Raw genomic sequence first — 16,906 nt, 5'->3', positions numbered from 1 at the left:
GATCAGACATCAAATAAAACACAACCTCTACATATTCTGTACAAAATCACAGTTTATGTTGAAATACACAATGGTCCAATCATATCAAGGAACACTGGAATGTTCTATTCATTAGTCAGAATCTAAAAAGTCATCACTACACATTATACAAGGACAAAAAAACACTGAAATCATCTCAGATCATGTCCTTTGGGACACCACATGATCCAACTAGGGTTTAGATTCCCTCTGTGAATGGCAGGGCAAACTGTGTTCACAGACTTTCAGATTTCTCAAAGTGTGTCCTGAGCCTGCAGTGATTTACACGACAGACTCCTGCTCGTTCCTCCCGCTGTTGCTTTGCATGTAGACAAATCATTAAAGTTGCAGTTATTCATTTTGATGAGTCTTGAATAAGATGAGAAGACCTCAGTGTGATTTCGACAACAGCTGCATTGCAGCAAGAGCAAAACAGGAAGTGTAACTTGTTGACTTGTCACTGAGCGGATGTATATAGTTTTCTAAATGAAGCATTACAAGCAAGACACAATAAAGCAAGGCTGGTAAGTCGCTTGTTTTCAAAGGACTACTGTAGGTCAGCTGAACCTTTGACAGCATAGAAAGCCCATATTTTTTAATCATTATTTTGTGATGCAAAATGCCATAATGGTGACAGATTATTATTTCTTTTTTTTGACAAAACCATAAAAACTCCATTGTTTCCTATATCCAAGAATAAAATAATGATATGTTTGACACTCTGATTTAATTAATTCAAGTTTAGTGTTATTATACCTTCTGTGCAAATCCACATATTCTTCATTTCTAATTCTACAATATAATTTAGAGTGGTTTGAACAAAGGGCTGTGCTATCATTCATCTTTGCCAAAAACAAAAGCCCACATCTTCCCATTACTGCATGTTTGCACACTGATGTGTGTTAACTGCATGACAACAATCAGAGGGTCAGTGTATGGCAAGAAACTGTTTTTATTATATTTCAGAATGACAAATAGTTATGGACATTACTTTTGTTGTTCCAGTACACAAGCAAATCTGTATGGACAATCATTAGGTAGATGAAAACCAAATAAAATAATTTGTACACATATTTTACAATACATAGTGTAAATCCTTACTGGCTAGAGCAATATGCATTATGCAGGAAGGTATTGCTATTCATATAGTACAGCTAATTACAGTTTATATGAAAAAAAAGCAAAAATAAGTTATTTAAATATCAATTACATATACAGAATGTGCAACTTCTGCTAAGCATTTCATATATGTAATTAAGAATTTAGTTTTGTAAGACTGAAAAAACAAACTGGAAGTAACTGGAGGTTAACTCAGGAATGGTTATCAAACTTGGCATTGGGAACTCAGTACTAAAAGAAAATACCAGCATAACCCATTGAAACCCTTTACAATACCTGACAACAAATGTCCATTTGAGGACCTGTGAACAAGTGTAGCCAATTCTGCCTATAAAACTGCTAGATTTACCATCTAAAGTGCATGTACAGTGTCAGTATTTTCATTCTTTACAGAACACTTCTTGGGGCATTTACCTGTTTAAATGTGACCCCCAATCCTCACTTTCCCAGAGCACCACTTTGATTGAGAAGAGATAAAAGGCATCCAATATCTATCAAGTTCCCACTTCAAAAAAACAGCTTTTAATTTAGAAATAACAGCTGGCCACATGTTTAAAAATCAAATCCATGGAATATGTCTACAGCTCAGTTCTGGCTATGAAAGATATAACTGTTATAACATGAAGAAAACACACGCACACACAAGGAATATTTGTTTGCTCCTTTTCATGCAGAGCGCGAAACTGAAAGAGTAACAAGTTTCTGGCTATTTTATGTTCTTGGACCAAAAACTTCCACCATCTGACCACACTCAGTGCTTCCCTGAATATCAAGACTTGTTTGCGGAATGTGGAGGTCAACTTCACATCTGATGTGTAAGTTTGCTTTTACCATTTCTTTCACTCGGTTTGACAAGGGTCCAATTTTTCACTGGCATTGATTTTAAGTTTAAAATGATCCCGAAAGAGCTTATTATACAGCTACAATTCAAGCTCCTTGACATAGTAACCAAAAGTGTAGACAGACCAATAAATTCTAGATATGAAAGCTCAGATGCCTGTGTCTTAGAGGGCCTTTTCAAATTTTTCTGCTTCCCTGTCTCATAACAGTTCTGCAAAAAGGACAGCGAATGGGTTTCAGCATGTTACGTGGATGTTTAACACGGGATGATGTCTCTGAGCGTCACTAGAATAATCCCCTCAAAGCATGTTCTGTGGTCCATATATCACCAAAATGAGCCTGCTGTGTTTGTGCATTCAAAAAAATCTCTGTCTCATTAGTTCTCAGAAACGTTCGGGACATAAAAGACTTGCACCTTTGGCACAGTTCTGTCTCTGTCATAGTGTAGTAAAAACTGCAGCCTGCACGATTTCTTTTAGCTATTCATTCATAATGGTAAGGCAACTTAAAATGTTCTTCTGTACACAGGGGAATGTATTGTTTCAGTGAGAGCTGATTGTGATTACAACAGCAAAACAAAGCCTTCTGTAAGACTTGATATTAAAACAAAGTGCGCATCCAAGATATGCTGTGAAATAAGAGATACAGCAAGATATAAAGGTGGGGTGTCAGCTGTTTCAGCTCAGATATGACCAAGAGCTGGCCTCAAAAAAGGCAGTAACATTCAAAAGGTAAACACAAATTTCAACATATAGATCATTTTGAAATTAAGATGTGCTTTATGCTATAATACAGAAACATGATACAAAATAAGCCATCTGTTATCCACTGTTTGGTGTCTGCATTTAGTTGATTTAAAGTCCAGATATTGCCCCCAAATTATGCTTCCTTGTCACAAGAGATGAAAATGATCCACTCTTGAAATACGCAGGAAATAAACCATCTTTCTGGAGAAAAAAAAAAAAAAATCCATTCTACAAAAGAGTGTGCTGTCCTCTGTCAAGGCATATCCAAGTCTTTATTTCAAGACTTTGGGGGTGTCCTCAGAATGGAAGCCATCCCGCTGAATGAGTGAGTCTTGTCTCTTTTAAAAGGCATTTGATATCTTGTCTTGGCTGTTGGGAGAAACTCCCTAATGCCGTAAACATTTAAGAAAAGACAAAGTTAAAAAGAGAGAAAACCACAGAGCAGGGTAGCTCATGTTGGGTCTTTTGACATGTGCAGGACAGGAAGGACTATAGTGCTGTGGTGACACATGCGGTCGCTCAGTCCTGTGGCCTACTGGTCATGTTTAAATGAGATGATACCGACCACTGAGTTACTTCCACCGACATTATTACTGCACCTCTCTGTGCGAGTTGACCAGTCGGGCCTCACTGATCAGACGACGGAGGTGTTTTTCATTCCGCACTCCAGCTTCCCACACATTGCTCTCTGTTAACAAGGCCACACGGCTCAGAGTGTCAATGCCTGCCGCTGCCAGAGATGGGGCATACATGGGCAAGCCGATGGAGATTAGCCAATCAGATACTGTGCTGATGTTACTCAAGGGTACAGGCTTCCGGCACATTTCTGTCAAACCTCCAGAGGGGATCTGAGTAACACAGTGAGATAGAAAGTCATTAGTTTTAGAGTGCTTGTAATCATGACCGTGTCTTATTAAATCTACATTGATCTATGGTGACACAAACGCTGCAAAGTCATGAAAAGCTACTGGTAAAGATTGACTTTATTGCATCTGTGCTACATTTAGAATACCTTGCAACTGTAAAAAAAAGGTTTTGTTGTATTTGTCTAGCTTGAAAGATTTCTCCAACATGTTCTACAGAATTGGTTGTCTTACAGCCATGCGGTGTTGTTTACGGAGCTCTTTGACTCTGAGCTGGTCCATGGTGGAGACCACATCTTTGACAGGCTGCTCCAAGTCTTCAGAGTAACGCTGTACCAGCAGCTGAGGAATGCCAAATTTTCCATGCTGGATGGAGGAAGAGGAAAGAGACATGTTAAATATGGCTATATGGAAAGAGGACCATGTTTTAAACACACAAATCTTTTCCAAAACAACCAAAAAAAAAAACAGTATTACATAAAGGCTCACTGAAGTTGGCCAACATGAGGGAGAAGCTTGACTTTATATTATGCAGCCTGAGGGATGGTTATTCATGAATGAAGAAGATTAATCACATTGAATTATTGGCCAGACTTTTAAATGGGATAAAAACTATTTCAGTATTTATTTCTGCCTCTTAATACACAAACCCTCTTTCACTGAAACTAGACATATCAAAATTTACAAGACATCAGATCTGATTAGGGATTTTATTGCAAGCACTGATTCTGCTCAGGTCCTATGAACACTTGCCCTTGTTGTTCTTCTTTTTGTGTACACATCTGAGGCTATGGATGCTTTTCAATAAGACCTGGCTTTCGCAAGTTCGACTGGACCAGAACTATTTTGAGTATGAAAGGACGGGATGATGGAGGGAAAACGGTTTTGAAGGTTCTCAGTTGGTCAACCAGAATCACTGTGCAGTACTGTGTGAAGTTCTTAAATACTGGTCAGCTCATAAAACTACTTTCACAGTAAAATAGGCTAAATTGCTCATTAAATTACATGAATGAGTTGAGACACTAATGGCACAAGGCCCGCTCTCACGCTGATGCTACAACAGCAACAAAGAGCTTCTCGAGTCCCTGCCAATCCACCTACGATGAACAGAACTCCAGCAGAGCTGTGCTGTGGTCTTAGGCACTATTTCTCACCTCATTCCTTGACACCACTGACTGTTTGAATATGTGTTGTTTCTCTGCCAATGTCGGGGGCTCTGCAATGTTTTAGGGGCTGAGCCTGGGGTCTGGCGAGTGCCAAAATTTTTTATAACACCGTCTGCCTTCAGTAAGATTCAGCCCATAAAGTTAACAGTCTAAACCGCATCATAGTCAGCCTGAAGCCAGAGTCTTTCCTCCTCTGCTCCAGGCAGCATATTTATTATTGCTCATACACACACACCCCCACACCATAACTCAGAAATAAATCCCCTAACACATAAAACGGCATCTGAACACACTCACAGACTTTAGACTCTATTTGTGTCTATTTATAAACAAAAATTAGTTCTTGAAGCAAGCTGCTGATTTAATTGGCGTAAACACAGAACAATTTGGAACCAAGCTTCAGTGAAATTATGACTGAGTTAAGTTAGGCATGTTACAGTGCTAAACCAGAAGAGCCTGACGCCAGACAAGTATAGCCCTGAGGTGTCTGAGAGCCACAATTTTCACATTAACTATGAAAATATGGCTTGAAATACAGTTATGTTCTAACTACAATATGACTTTATCTGTTTACTGCTCAACAACATCCATGAATTAAAAAGATCAATTACTGTAAGAATCCGATTTTAACCCTTTTCTCCTTCTCAGCAGTGAATTGTCAGATTTCTAGTGTTCGTCCAATCTAAATAAAAAGGAGATTTTCTTGTCTAAAGTTGCATTGCTGACCTTGTCAGAGTAAGGCTCCTCAGTGAGATCAATGCCCTCGGCCAGCAGTCGCTGTTCCAGGAGGGTGAGCAGGTCAGGACTCATCTTGGTGTGCGAAACCTTCCTTGTAACTGCCATTTTACCCCCAAGATCTGAGAGCCAAGGAGGCTGCACTGCTGGTGGAGTGCCTGATTCTTCGCCCAAGGATGATGCTGATGAGGTGGCACATGGACTGGCTGGCGTACTTGGGGTCTTGGGAGGAAGAGCAGGGGCACTGAGGATGGGGCTGGGGCTGCTGCTGCGGATTATGGGGCTGCTGGGTTGGGAACGGTTGAAAGAATGGGAGGGTGAAGCAGAGGGGGATGGTGTGGAAGGCATGGAGAGAGGTGGGTGACGCAGGCCATTGGCGAGCCTTTCTTTTGATTTCTTGGCGGGAACTGGAGGTGGGATGGGAGGCTTTTTGGGATGAGTCCGAATGACCCTCTCTCCACTTGCACTAGAATCAGGAGGACTTGGAGTTGGACTTGAAAGAGATTCTGGAGGGTTGAAGGAATGGGTTGTTGGACACGGGGAGCGAAGAGGCAGCTGGGAGGGTATGGGTGGTCTATCAGCCCTTCCCTTTGGACTCACTGTCGGACTCCCATTTTGGCCTGGAGAACTCTCCTCCCTATATACCTTGATGGGACTTTTGCTGCCCAATTTAGGTACCTCCTTGGTGGGTTTAAGTACCACACTCGGATCATCTTTCTGCTCAGAGTTCTCCTCCCAATGTAGATCTCCCAGAGAGTGTGAACGTTTCCATGGTCCGGTGGGCCCTGGGGGACCATCGAGGCCCTCACAGCTGCGACTAGCTGGGATGGGGGACTTTCTTTGGGCTTTACGCAGACCCAACAAGTTGAAGCCCTTCAGGGATGGCTTGATGAAGAAGGGTTTTGGGAACTTTGTGCGCTGGTTTTTGCTGTTCTGCTGCAAAGCCTCTGTAGAAAGGGTCATGGGCAGTGTTGGGTAGTCTGGAGACTGAAGCCCAGCTGAAGAACGACTTGAACGGGATGCTTTCCTGCTCTTACCTGCAAAACAAACAAACAAAAAAAAGGTACTCTCTTACAATTTGTCTTACAGCCATGGCTGCCTTTTGTGTCCTCTATTTTATGTTGTTCTATTCCTTATGAAGTCTTGGACAAAAATATAACTATGTGGTAAAAAAATAACATGCATTTATGACACAAAAACTTTCTATTACTGGAAAGTAAACTGGCTGCACCAATTATTTCAAGCTGTCTGAGAACAAATAGGCTTTTCTGTCAGCCGCATTCTACAGCAGAAACATATATATGAAAGAGAGTTTGACTGACACTGAGACAAGATAAGCTCATGGTCTGACTTACTGACTGATCTGTTGATATCAGAACAGTTCCAAATATATATATCTGGATGGATTACTTTATGGAGAAAAAAGGAACAAAGGATGTAGAAACTTACCAGCTATCCTTTGGTTTACAGAGCAAAATGGATGGATGAAATGGAGGAGAACCATATAGTATGGCTTGCCAAAAAAATTAAACAGTGGCATGACAGAGATAAGTTCAACAGAAGGATTGTCAAGAAATGTTATGGTAGTTTCCAGATGTGTTAAAAATGTCAACTATAACAATTTAGGTACACATGACCAATATATTTAATCACTTAACACCTACACTGCAGATGCTGTATTTTCTTTTCTTACAGCATTTTTTTTCTTTTTACACATGAAATAAAGAGAATAGCATCCCTCCAAATTGAAATGCACTGTAAGTTGAGTGGGTGTGGTCATTTAAAGACTTCTATTGGCAAATGTATTATTGAATAGATGGTACTGAAACATCATCAGTAATAGATCTTTGAATGTGACTGCTAAAATGCATCTTGTATGGTGACTTGTATCTTGTATAATGTGACAAACTTGACCAACTGCAGAGTAAGTAAAAAAAATCTAAGATTAATCAATTTAAGTAACTTTATACTGATTTCACACATGCAAGTGGACATTTAGCTACATTGAGTTATTATCATATGCGATCACCTACCTAATATCAATAACCACCTTTTAAGCAACTAATCAATACATGAACAAATTATGTGTATGTATAAAGGTCTTGAGTTCAGAATTTTTCTTTTTTTTATGTTGTGAGGAAGAATTGCTACATCTGATGACAACAATGAGACATGTAGATCAAAAGAAAAGTTTATTGGAAAAAAAAAGTGCAGATGTTCAGAGCTCCACAGTGACTTCCACTGCATAATTTAAATCTAAATCAAATGTCTCCTTTTAACAATCCTCTCGACCAATAAATAGTCAGAGATATTCATTAATATAGGTAACAAATCAATGCATTTGTACAGACAGCGGAGCTGTGGAACCCTGAACCAGCATGAAACAAGCAGAATGTTTTCTACATGCTATGCAGCAAATCTATGAACAGTTTAGTGGGATGAAAGAAAGAACAGACAGAAAAAAAGAGAGAAAAAATAAATCAAACAAGCAGCACCAGAGTCCCTTTTATTATTTAAGAGAAGTTGTTTTATTGCACAACTTTTATTTCTACTGTGGCAAACTGCACACTTTATGTTGCACTTGAACGGCATTACACAGAAAGAGGGAACCAGTACTTACACTGGAACCATACAGATAGGGAAAAAAGCAGTGATTTATGAGTTATGGAGCTGTTAAAAGAATGTTCTGAGTGAAAGACGGCGACATATGCAGAGAGATAGTGCAGTCTGAAGAAGTACACAAAAAAAAAAATCTAAAATATAAGACTTCAATAAACTTTTAGGAACAGAACTCTCTCACAATCTGCGCTCTACACTTTCAAATAATTTTCATCCACATCATTTCAGGCACATATTGTATGATTGTGCAATATAGTCATGATAAACACAGGCAACGTGACATTTTGAAATGGTGAAAAGACTAAAGACTAAATGGCAGCACTGTTCTATTACCCAACTTGTACATTTGTTTTATTAGCCTATAGAATCATCACTGCAAGAAAACACAAGCATTTACTGGAACTGCTACTCTGCAAGTATTTTTTTTTCCTTTTTCTGAACGCCACATTCTGAAAAGACTCAACAGAAACACTCTCTGAGCTCACATTCATCTTCCTGGCATCCATCTATGGACCTTGAACCCACAGGTGGACCAGCTAGGAACCCATGTCCACAGCTGGGCAGTGAGTTTGTTCTCATCAGAACAGTTCTGCGCTTTGGGAATAGTCTCTCCCGCTGCGCTCCCAACATTGTGGGGTGGACTAGGCTTAGTGGTCTGGAGCCTGGCTCCCTCTCAGTTACAACTGGACTGTGGCACTGACGACACAGAACGCCTATAGGGTGAAAAGAGTGGTGAAGAAAGTGGAGTGAAAGCACAGTAAAGGTGTCTTAGGGGTTATTTCTCTAAAGCATCTACACTAAAAAAGATAAAGATAGGTAGGTATGGACAGGGAGCAGATTTGACAGCAAAAGGTTGATGGTGATATAAAGGAGTGAGGTGGGCAGGGTGTTAGAATGACCAAGCATGGCAAGAGAGGGAGCAGGGGGGGAGACCCAGGAAGGAAAATAGGCTAAGGGGTCACTGTGATAAAAGGACAAAGCTGGAGTTGGAGCAGGCTTAAGCTAGACTGATTCTCAACAGGGTTTTGGGTGTTTGTATAGACTAAGCAAAGCGATCATTACCATTCTCAAGATTTTCATTGCTCTCATAGCATCCGGAGTCCCGTGGGGAGTCTCCCACCAGGCCCCGACCCTCAGACAGCAGCTTCTCCTGAGAGCCTGAAAGGCCACCACGCTCTGGATCACTACTGCCTGGTCACAGAGAGACACAGCATAGTATAAATGAATGGTTAACTCAACTTTCAAATAGAAAACTACTAACTGTTGTAACGTATCACTCTTTGTTTCTTCTCTCCTTGACTTCATATAGACATGACTTTGAATTTTGGCTGGTTATACAGCTGAAAAGCTAAATGGATTACTGTGAAACTATGTTTTGGTGATTATGAATTGGGCTATTCTTTATAGTCAAATATACTCATGGAAACACACTAAAGGCCTGAACACTGAGGGTATCTTCACACTTCTGTCTAAAATGCATAGATCACATGCTTTTCAGTCTACTTACTATCATATTCCTGTAGCAGCTCGACAGCAGTGAGAAGCACGGCTCGGTGCTGAGGATCCCTGATGTTCAGCTCATCCAAGTCCTCCTCTTCCAGCAGCTTGAACGTATCCAGGTCCTCATAGCCATTGAACAAGAAAGTGGGCATGTGTTCCTGTGGAAAATAGAGTGAACTTAAGAAAAATACACTTTGGATCCGAGGCATAGCACGTGTGACAAGCGTGGATAAAATAGTCATGGCAGGGTAAGGAGGAAAAAAAACCTGTAGAATGGACTAGTCATCTGCTCATAATTTCCGACCCACAATGTGTAGTTTTAAACGTCTGGTGAGCCAAATCTAAACTGCTACTTTGATTTTTAGATGGCATGTCATCACTTTAAGCCACTGTTAGCAAAGTTATAGCTGCTTTAAATGTCAACACACTTTGATATGGAACAAGCTTTGTCATTTCGACAGGAATATAAAAGCAAGCTGTGGCAACATTAGCAAACTAGATGTATACATAACAGCATGTGAAATGCATGCTAGCTATGACCAAAATGGCATACAGAGGTTGAAACTTAAACCCACCAACTTAATGTGAGATCAAATGGGTGGGTTGAGAAATTCATATCAAAGTAATTTTAACCACGGAAGAAAGTAGAACAAAAACCACCCCCGAGTCATTGTGCTATCTGAGATGACATAAAAATAAATTTATATGATACACCCTGCGAGTGAGTGGAAAACCTGGCACCATCAGTCAAAGCAGTCGTAACTCCTTCTACTTTTATTCTAGGTTTGTGTGACCCACACATTTTGTTGGACCAGTACATAGACTGTGTGTCACCAACAAGACCGTCAATTACAATGGTGGAGTCCACAGTGGAGAGCAGTGTGTATCTGTGCCGTTTCTACTGGATGACGCAGGACTAAACAGAGGACCACCATCGAATACAAACACAGGCAGCTGCGTCCTCTCCCTCAATGAATATTTTCTCCTTCTGGCCAGTTGAAAAACTTAAACACGTTCCAAATCTGAAAGTTACTTGGCACAGAGTGCACAGGCCAAATGTGCAAGGATGTAGAGATTTACACTTTACAAGCACTTGTTACCCCAACGTTTCGCGGAGCATTTTCAGAGGAAGAAAGCTTCCTCTTTGGTGTGTCATAGGCCAACTGTCAGTCATTTTTTTTAACTCATGTAGCCTGTCAAGAAAAGTTTCTAAGAGGATGGAAACTGCATAAAACAGAAACTTGAGAAAGGATCTCAGACAAAGCTGAAATTGATATAAGTACAGTAGAGGACTGCCAACAAACAAATGAGGAAACCAAAAACTTCTTGAATATCAGGTCTATCTCTATCTTGTCTCACAAAAGTATAAGATGGGGCTGATTCATAAAAAAAGGAAAGTCTGACCTCCTTTAGGATAACTTGCAATAAGCCTTATGTCAATAAGATAGTTATATATAAAATGTATTTATCTCAATTTTCTTCATCAGCAAACACACAAGCAAAGAAGGAGCATTTAAAATAAAAAGGTAAGAGAATATACACTGACTGAAAATTGGAAGCTTTTGCATGTTTTGTGTGTTTAGTCTAACTTGTCGACTCCAGGAATCTGGTGGCGACCAAGAGGACTCGAGCACTTTGTTGCACTTTTAACAAGCAGATTCACAGCTTAGCAACAGTAATTTTCAACAGTAATCTTCTGGGACTCGGTTATCGAGTTGGCCAGAGATAAAGACAGACAACCCACAGAAAGAATCTCTCTCCGTCTGATGAAGTGAAGCCTGCTGACTGCCAGGCCGGGAGAGGATGATGGCGAGCTCAGAGTGATGCGTAGGATTTGATGAAAGATCCAAGCCTGTTGCTGGGGCGTGGTCGTCACAATGTGGGCGTTAATGTTTGTGTGCCGGTGTCACATCAGACATCCTAAGTCATACAGCCTGTAATTGGGTCCGCTATATTTGTCTTTTTTAAAAATATTTTGTTTACTTCAAAAGATTTTTTCCCTGTCTGGGTGATGTGATGGGTGGGGCTTTTTCAAGTTAGGCCACAAATGAGTTGATTTGTGAATTGATCTGACAGTATAGGTCAAGGATGTCTAAAATTGAATACAAGGCAGTAATGTGAGAAATCTGCAGCGCCTGGTACTCTACCTTGAGGTTGATGCGCTCCAGCAGGTCCTCCACTGATGTGGGTTTGGGTGGTCGACCCTTCCTCCTCCTTCTGACAGGCCTCTTAGGCTTCTCCTCTTCTTCATTTAGCACATCCACATATATGAACTTAAAGGTGCCCACTTTGTTATTGAGCAAGCCCATCCATGTTCCCATGGGTGGCTTACTGATGATGTCAATCACATCCCCTCTCTAGAAAGTCACATAGAAAAGAGAACACAAGTGTTACCTGACCCTGGCATTTTGAATTGTATCCTGTGGGGTTTTTATATTTCTTAGATCTAATTATTAAAGCTGGCTGTACTGAAAGTCCTTTGTCCTACTTTGTCATACATTAAGGGTTAAAATCTACCCTTTCTAACCATCAGCATGAGGTGTGGTCACATCTGTATAACTAAACTGTAATCATTTTAGGGGGAAGTTACATAACACTGAATTTGACTGTAGGCATAGCTGAATGTAAAGTATCAACCTTCAGTTTGAGGGAGTCGGTGTCATAGGGGCTGGGAGTAAAGTCTGTATGGACTCGGGCACGGCCACAGAATGGTCCTCTGTAAGGTGGCTCCTCATCATCTCCATCTTCTGACTTCACACTCTCTCTGTTGCTGGCTGATGAGTCAGTGGTGCTCACCGTCTGACCGCCTGGACAAATAGACAGACATGTGAAAAATCTGTATACAAGCTATAAAGCAACCGCTGATAAATTCACGATGGCCACTTTCTACAAATAGAAAAGAAAGCAGTAATTAACAACAGTTAACAGAGTTTTCTCATGAACAATCCTGACTCAGACTGTCCTCAAACTATCTCTGTCATCTCGCTGTAATAAAATGCCTCAAAAACCTTTAGAAAGCCAGATTAGAAGTCATAATCACAGTTTTCATTTTGTCCAGCTTTTAATTTCTCTGCATTTTTGTGTCTGCGGCGAGTGAAAAATATTAACAGGGCCACTTGTAAACTCTTGACGTGTAGAATTTTAGAGTAAAGACTTCAAATAGTTGTCTTTGTATCTTCTGTGGCTCTGAATCACTGACAGTCAGCCAAGACTTCTGTTCACCCTAAGCTTTAAGTGATGGAAGGCATTTCATCCACAGACAACAACAACAAGTTGTATAATGTAGTTTAACAAAATGACCTAACAGATCAAAACATATCATTCACTTGGTGGGACTGGGTGTATTCTATCTACAAAAATCATAATTGGTATTTATGTAATGCTAGAGGCATTTGAAGCAGCCATCAGCAAATGCTACCAGAAACTTCTTGTTTGATTTTAAAATCTATATAGAACTTCTGATGTTCTGACATATGTAGTGATGCCCAACAACTGTATGACTGTGCCATAATCCTTCATATATGCTCCATTAATTAAAGGACCTAGAATGGGTAAATTAAAAGCCATTCTTTTTTTCTTCAAAATATTACAAAAAACATAAAAGTTACTGTTTCAGAAAAATGCTCATTTGGAAAGAATTGTTTTACTCATTGAACTCTGTCCGCTGAGTGAGCTGCGCAGGCTTTCCACCGAGCCGCCGGCCTTAAGCTTCGGTTTCTCCAGAGAGTCCGTGTCTGGCAGAGGGGATTGTGGGGAACCGGGGGCTCCATCCGGACTGGACTAAAACATGGAAAAGGAGGAGGAGATCCAGATGAGTTATGACAAAAAAATGTGCAAAGTTGAACGGTTGGGAGAGATGAGAAGCATATTTAAGGGAGAAAGAAAGGAAAAAAAGACATGGCGGGAGATCACAGGTGAGGGATGTGATAGAGGCTGTTAGCATAATTTTCATCTCCAAAACAGGTACACAAATACAAAACTTTATCAGATAAAATTTTAACAGAAAAAAAGGAAAGGTATATTTCCGAATATTAAAATAATATTTTTAAATCATATCTATTCCGCACAAATAACATTTGACTTTGTTCAGATGTTTTCAGATAATAATTAGATCATTTCTAACTATGCAAACATGTCTATCCACATGTCTGTGCAGTGACATGACATTGAGAACCAATGTACCGCATTCTTATTTGCTGTACATGTTCCAAGAATCCACTAGGTGGCACTGTGGTCAAGCTAATGGCTGCCACACTGACAGCTGGTGGAGCGTGACTACATTAAATTAAGTTTTGTGTCCCGGTATACATTTAAGGTACTTCAGTTGGGTCATTTCTTATGGAGCCCTCTAGTATAATATTGTGGTTTCTAATCAATATTTATCTGGCAGCTTTAATTACAACTGAGGCGATGTCTGTGACCTAATTCAAAATTCAGTTTTTACATGTTAACTAGATGAAATAATGATTGTGCTGCAATCTGTTTAGCTATATGTTCTTGATCTGGTTTGTGTTGTGCACCTCTTTCCTTAACAACATTGTGATCTCGTCCCTCCCTACAAGCCCAAACTTCGTACCCCACATGCATTGGTATATTTAGCTCAGTACAAACCAAGATGATTGATAGAGGGCTTTTTGCCAAGACTATGGCTTCTAGAAGTCTGACAAGGAAAATTGTATAAATATAAGGGTTTTTTTTTAGATCAACAAGTGCATGTGATGTTCCATATCCAACATCCATTCATTCAGGAGGAAAAACATTTATATATAATTGTTATAAGTTATACAACTGCAACTGAAATGTGTGGCTTGATAAATTTGTCTCATTTTGCAAACCGAGCAACACACTGATTAATAGTCAGTTTATTCCATAATGTTGCAGTTGTGCAGTAAAACCCTGCCTTTAGATGAATGTCTATGTAATAATAATCTAATAGGCGTTTACAAATGGAGCAGTCCTGCAGCATGACATTTGTATTTTCATTTAAGCAGAGAAAAATGATCCCCTCCTCTACTTTACACTTATAATTACTCTAAACTAATAACTCATGTCATGATGTATGGGTCGCATTATTGAGAGCATCATGATGTTCAGCTGTGCATTAATGGCATATGACACGAGGTGACGTCAAACTGTGAAGCTGGACAAGTGCTAAAGCCACTGAAAGCCCAGAAAAGTTAGGCCAGCCAAGGAGAGAGGGCCCTTCCTCACTCTCCACTTCCCACCATAAGAGCAAGCCCCGGGGACAATTGCATCACTACATGAGTTCAGCATGAGGTGCACACTCCACCCAAAACACTGGGCCCAAGGAGGGAAGAGCAGAGAGCAAAGTCTAAATGGGAATGTGTTTCAATGATTTATGTTTATTCTGTTACTAACAAATATTCCCACCCCACTTACTGATTGTGGACAGAACATGTGGTTTACACTTGAAAACACTGAAATGTCTGTGCAAAATGGGGAGCTTTTCTTTCTTTACAGGTGGCTCACCATTTTGAGGATTAAATGCATTATGTATAAAATATTTATGCATTAGCTGCTCTATTCTACATAAAGTTATGGTACAACTGTTATTATTAAATACATAATTTGTCACGTAAACAAGAACACAGTGTTTAATGTAATGCAAATTTCAAACAAATGCAAAAAAGATCAAACAAATGAATCTATGTGTGTGTGGAGGTGGGCTCATTTCTAACCTGCTCAGACAGGGAGCTGCTGTATTTCTTCGACATGCGCTTCCTCATAGTCTCCTTTACCGACTTGACTTTCTTGCCCAGTGAGATCCGAGATGTGGTGGGGGATTTGACCACTTCTCTGTAGATTGCTTCCTGGTCTTTATTCTATGATTAGAAGAAGAAGAAGCACATGAGAACAGGATGGATCCAGATGAGGACGATGATAGAAGCGGGCAGATGGGAATGCATCAGAAGCAGGAGCGGGAAGGGTCAAAGGGCAAAGAGATCATAAAAACAACGGCAAAAACGGAAGACAAAAGGTGATTCAGTGTGACGGGGGCAGGGGTTCAGCCTGTGCTCCTCAAAGCCCATTGGTTATTTGCAAGCTGCCAGCACTTACATTAGCCTCAGAGCCAGAGTTGACCACATGGAGAGCCCGGTTGGACAGGTCAAAGCCCCCGAAGCTGCATGTTCTCTGTGGGGGAGCCAAAACACAATCAAATGACTCACACTCATAGGGTCACATTGGAGAACCTCCCCACCCATACCCACTCCAGTATACTCACAATGACTCATGCTTGGCATGACACAAGCAACGGTTTGAATAATGTACATGGCAGAATGCTTTATATATATATATGAGGGCATGATGTCATATGGGACCGTGGACAGCCAACAGACATGATGTAACAAACTATCAAATTAACTCCTTTTAAAACTTGTGTTACAGTAAGCAAATGAGCTGTTAAACTGATGGCTCCTCATATGCTTAAAACTTAAAGCCCTGGAGAAAAAACTGGACTCAGTTAAACCTCTCTTGATGTGGCAAAGCTTAGATAATAAAATTTTACAAGCAAACATATATTTGTTTTGCATTTCAGCCTGATGCATATTTGTTGTTGACGTTAAATATGACAAATGCAAACATGAACACATACTCTGGTTGCTAAGAGTCAACAACACAGGATTCTCACCAGCATCACTTTCATTAAGAGAACTGTTTCATCTGAGAGGACAAACCTCTCAGAAGGATTATTTTTCTGGGCCACCAGTTAATAATGCTCGACACAAACGAGAACTATGACATGAGAGGAAACTGGATCTGACTTTCTGTACACAAAAAAATGTAGACAGACATTCACAGAAAAAGATCTTGGGGATGGGGTGGGGACTCGATGGTATTTCCCTTCTGCTTCACAAACCATTACTAAACTATTTCACTGGAAGTTTACTCAACTCTAGAAGAAGAATCTTCCAAGTGAATAAGCACTGCACATTGAGAAAACTGTTATTATATCGCATGTCCACAGCTGCAGTCCACATCACAGCTTCCCAGCAAAAGCAGTTTGGAGAGCAGGCATGTTTGAAAGGATGTCCAAAAAGAATGTGATGGTGATGTTCAATGGAATGGACATGCACCCAGAAAAAAATGTCTCTTAGAGATAATTACAAAGTAAAAAAAAAAAAAACGTAAAAAAAAAAGAAAAAAGAAGCCACATCTGCGAGAGAGGCACGGGCCATAAAAGAGGACAAAAAGCAACAACAAAAAAAGTGGATTCGGAGAGTTTTTGTATGAGAGAGACCTCCAGTGATTTCACTAAAACACAACAGGATTCAGGTAC

At 40.2% G+C, this 16,906-nt stretch overlaps 1 protein-coding gene across 4 annotated transcripts in view; it reads right to left on the bottom strand.

The window, feature by feature from the left end:
* Positions 1–952: 952 nt before the first annotated feature.
* sash1a (SAM and SH3 domain containing 1a) overlaps positions 953–16,906 on the bottom strand; it is a 152,889-nt gene continuing 136,935 nt past the window's right edge. For all 4 annotated transcript variants that reach the window (XM_072361755.1, XM_072361756.1, XM_072361758.1 and 1 more), the window contains 10 exons: positions 15,685–15,759; positions 15,306–15,449; positions 13,254–13,386; positions 12,244–12,413; positions 11,754–11,963; positions 9,614–9,764; positions 9,169–9,297; positions 5,479–6,524; positions 3,821–3,952; positions 953–3,571 (listed from right to left, as the gene is read on the bottom strand). In XM_072361755.1, the coding sequence (XP_072217856.1) occupies positions 3,314–3,571; positions 3,821–3,952; positions 5,479–6,524; positions 9,169–9,297; positions 9,614–9,764; positions 11,754–11,963; positions 12,244–12,413; positions 13,254–13,386; positions 15,306–15,449; positions 15,685–15,759 (2,448 nt within the window). In that variant the 3' untranslated portion in view covers positions 953–3,313. The remainder of the gene's footprint in view (positions 3,572–3,820; positions 3,953–5,478; positions 6,525–9,168; positions 9,298–9,613; positions 9,765–11,753; positions 11,964–12,243; positions 12,414–13,253; positions 13,387–15,305; positions 15,450–15,684; positions 15,760–16,906) is intronic.

Source organism: Leuresthes tenuis, unplaced genomic scaffold, assembly GCF_036924035.1.
Source record: "Leuresthes tenuis unplaced genomic scaffold, fLeuTen1.0.hap1 SCAF_13, whole genome shotgun sequence".
NCBI lineage: Eukaryota > Metazoa > Chordata > Actinopteri > Atheriniformes > Atherinopsidae > Leuresthes > Leuresthes tenuis.
This window is presented reverse-complemented; position numbering and strand designations above follow the sequence as displayed.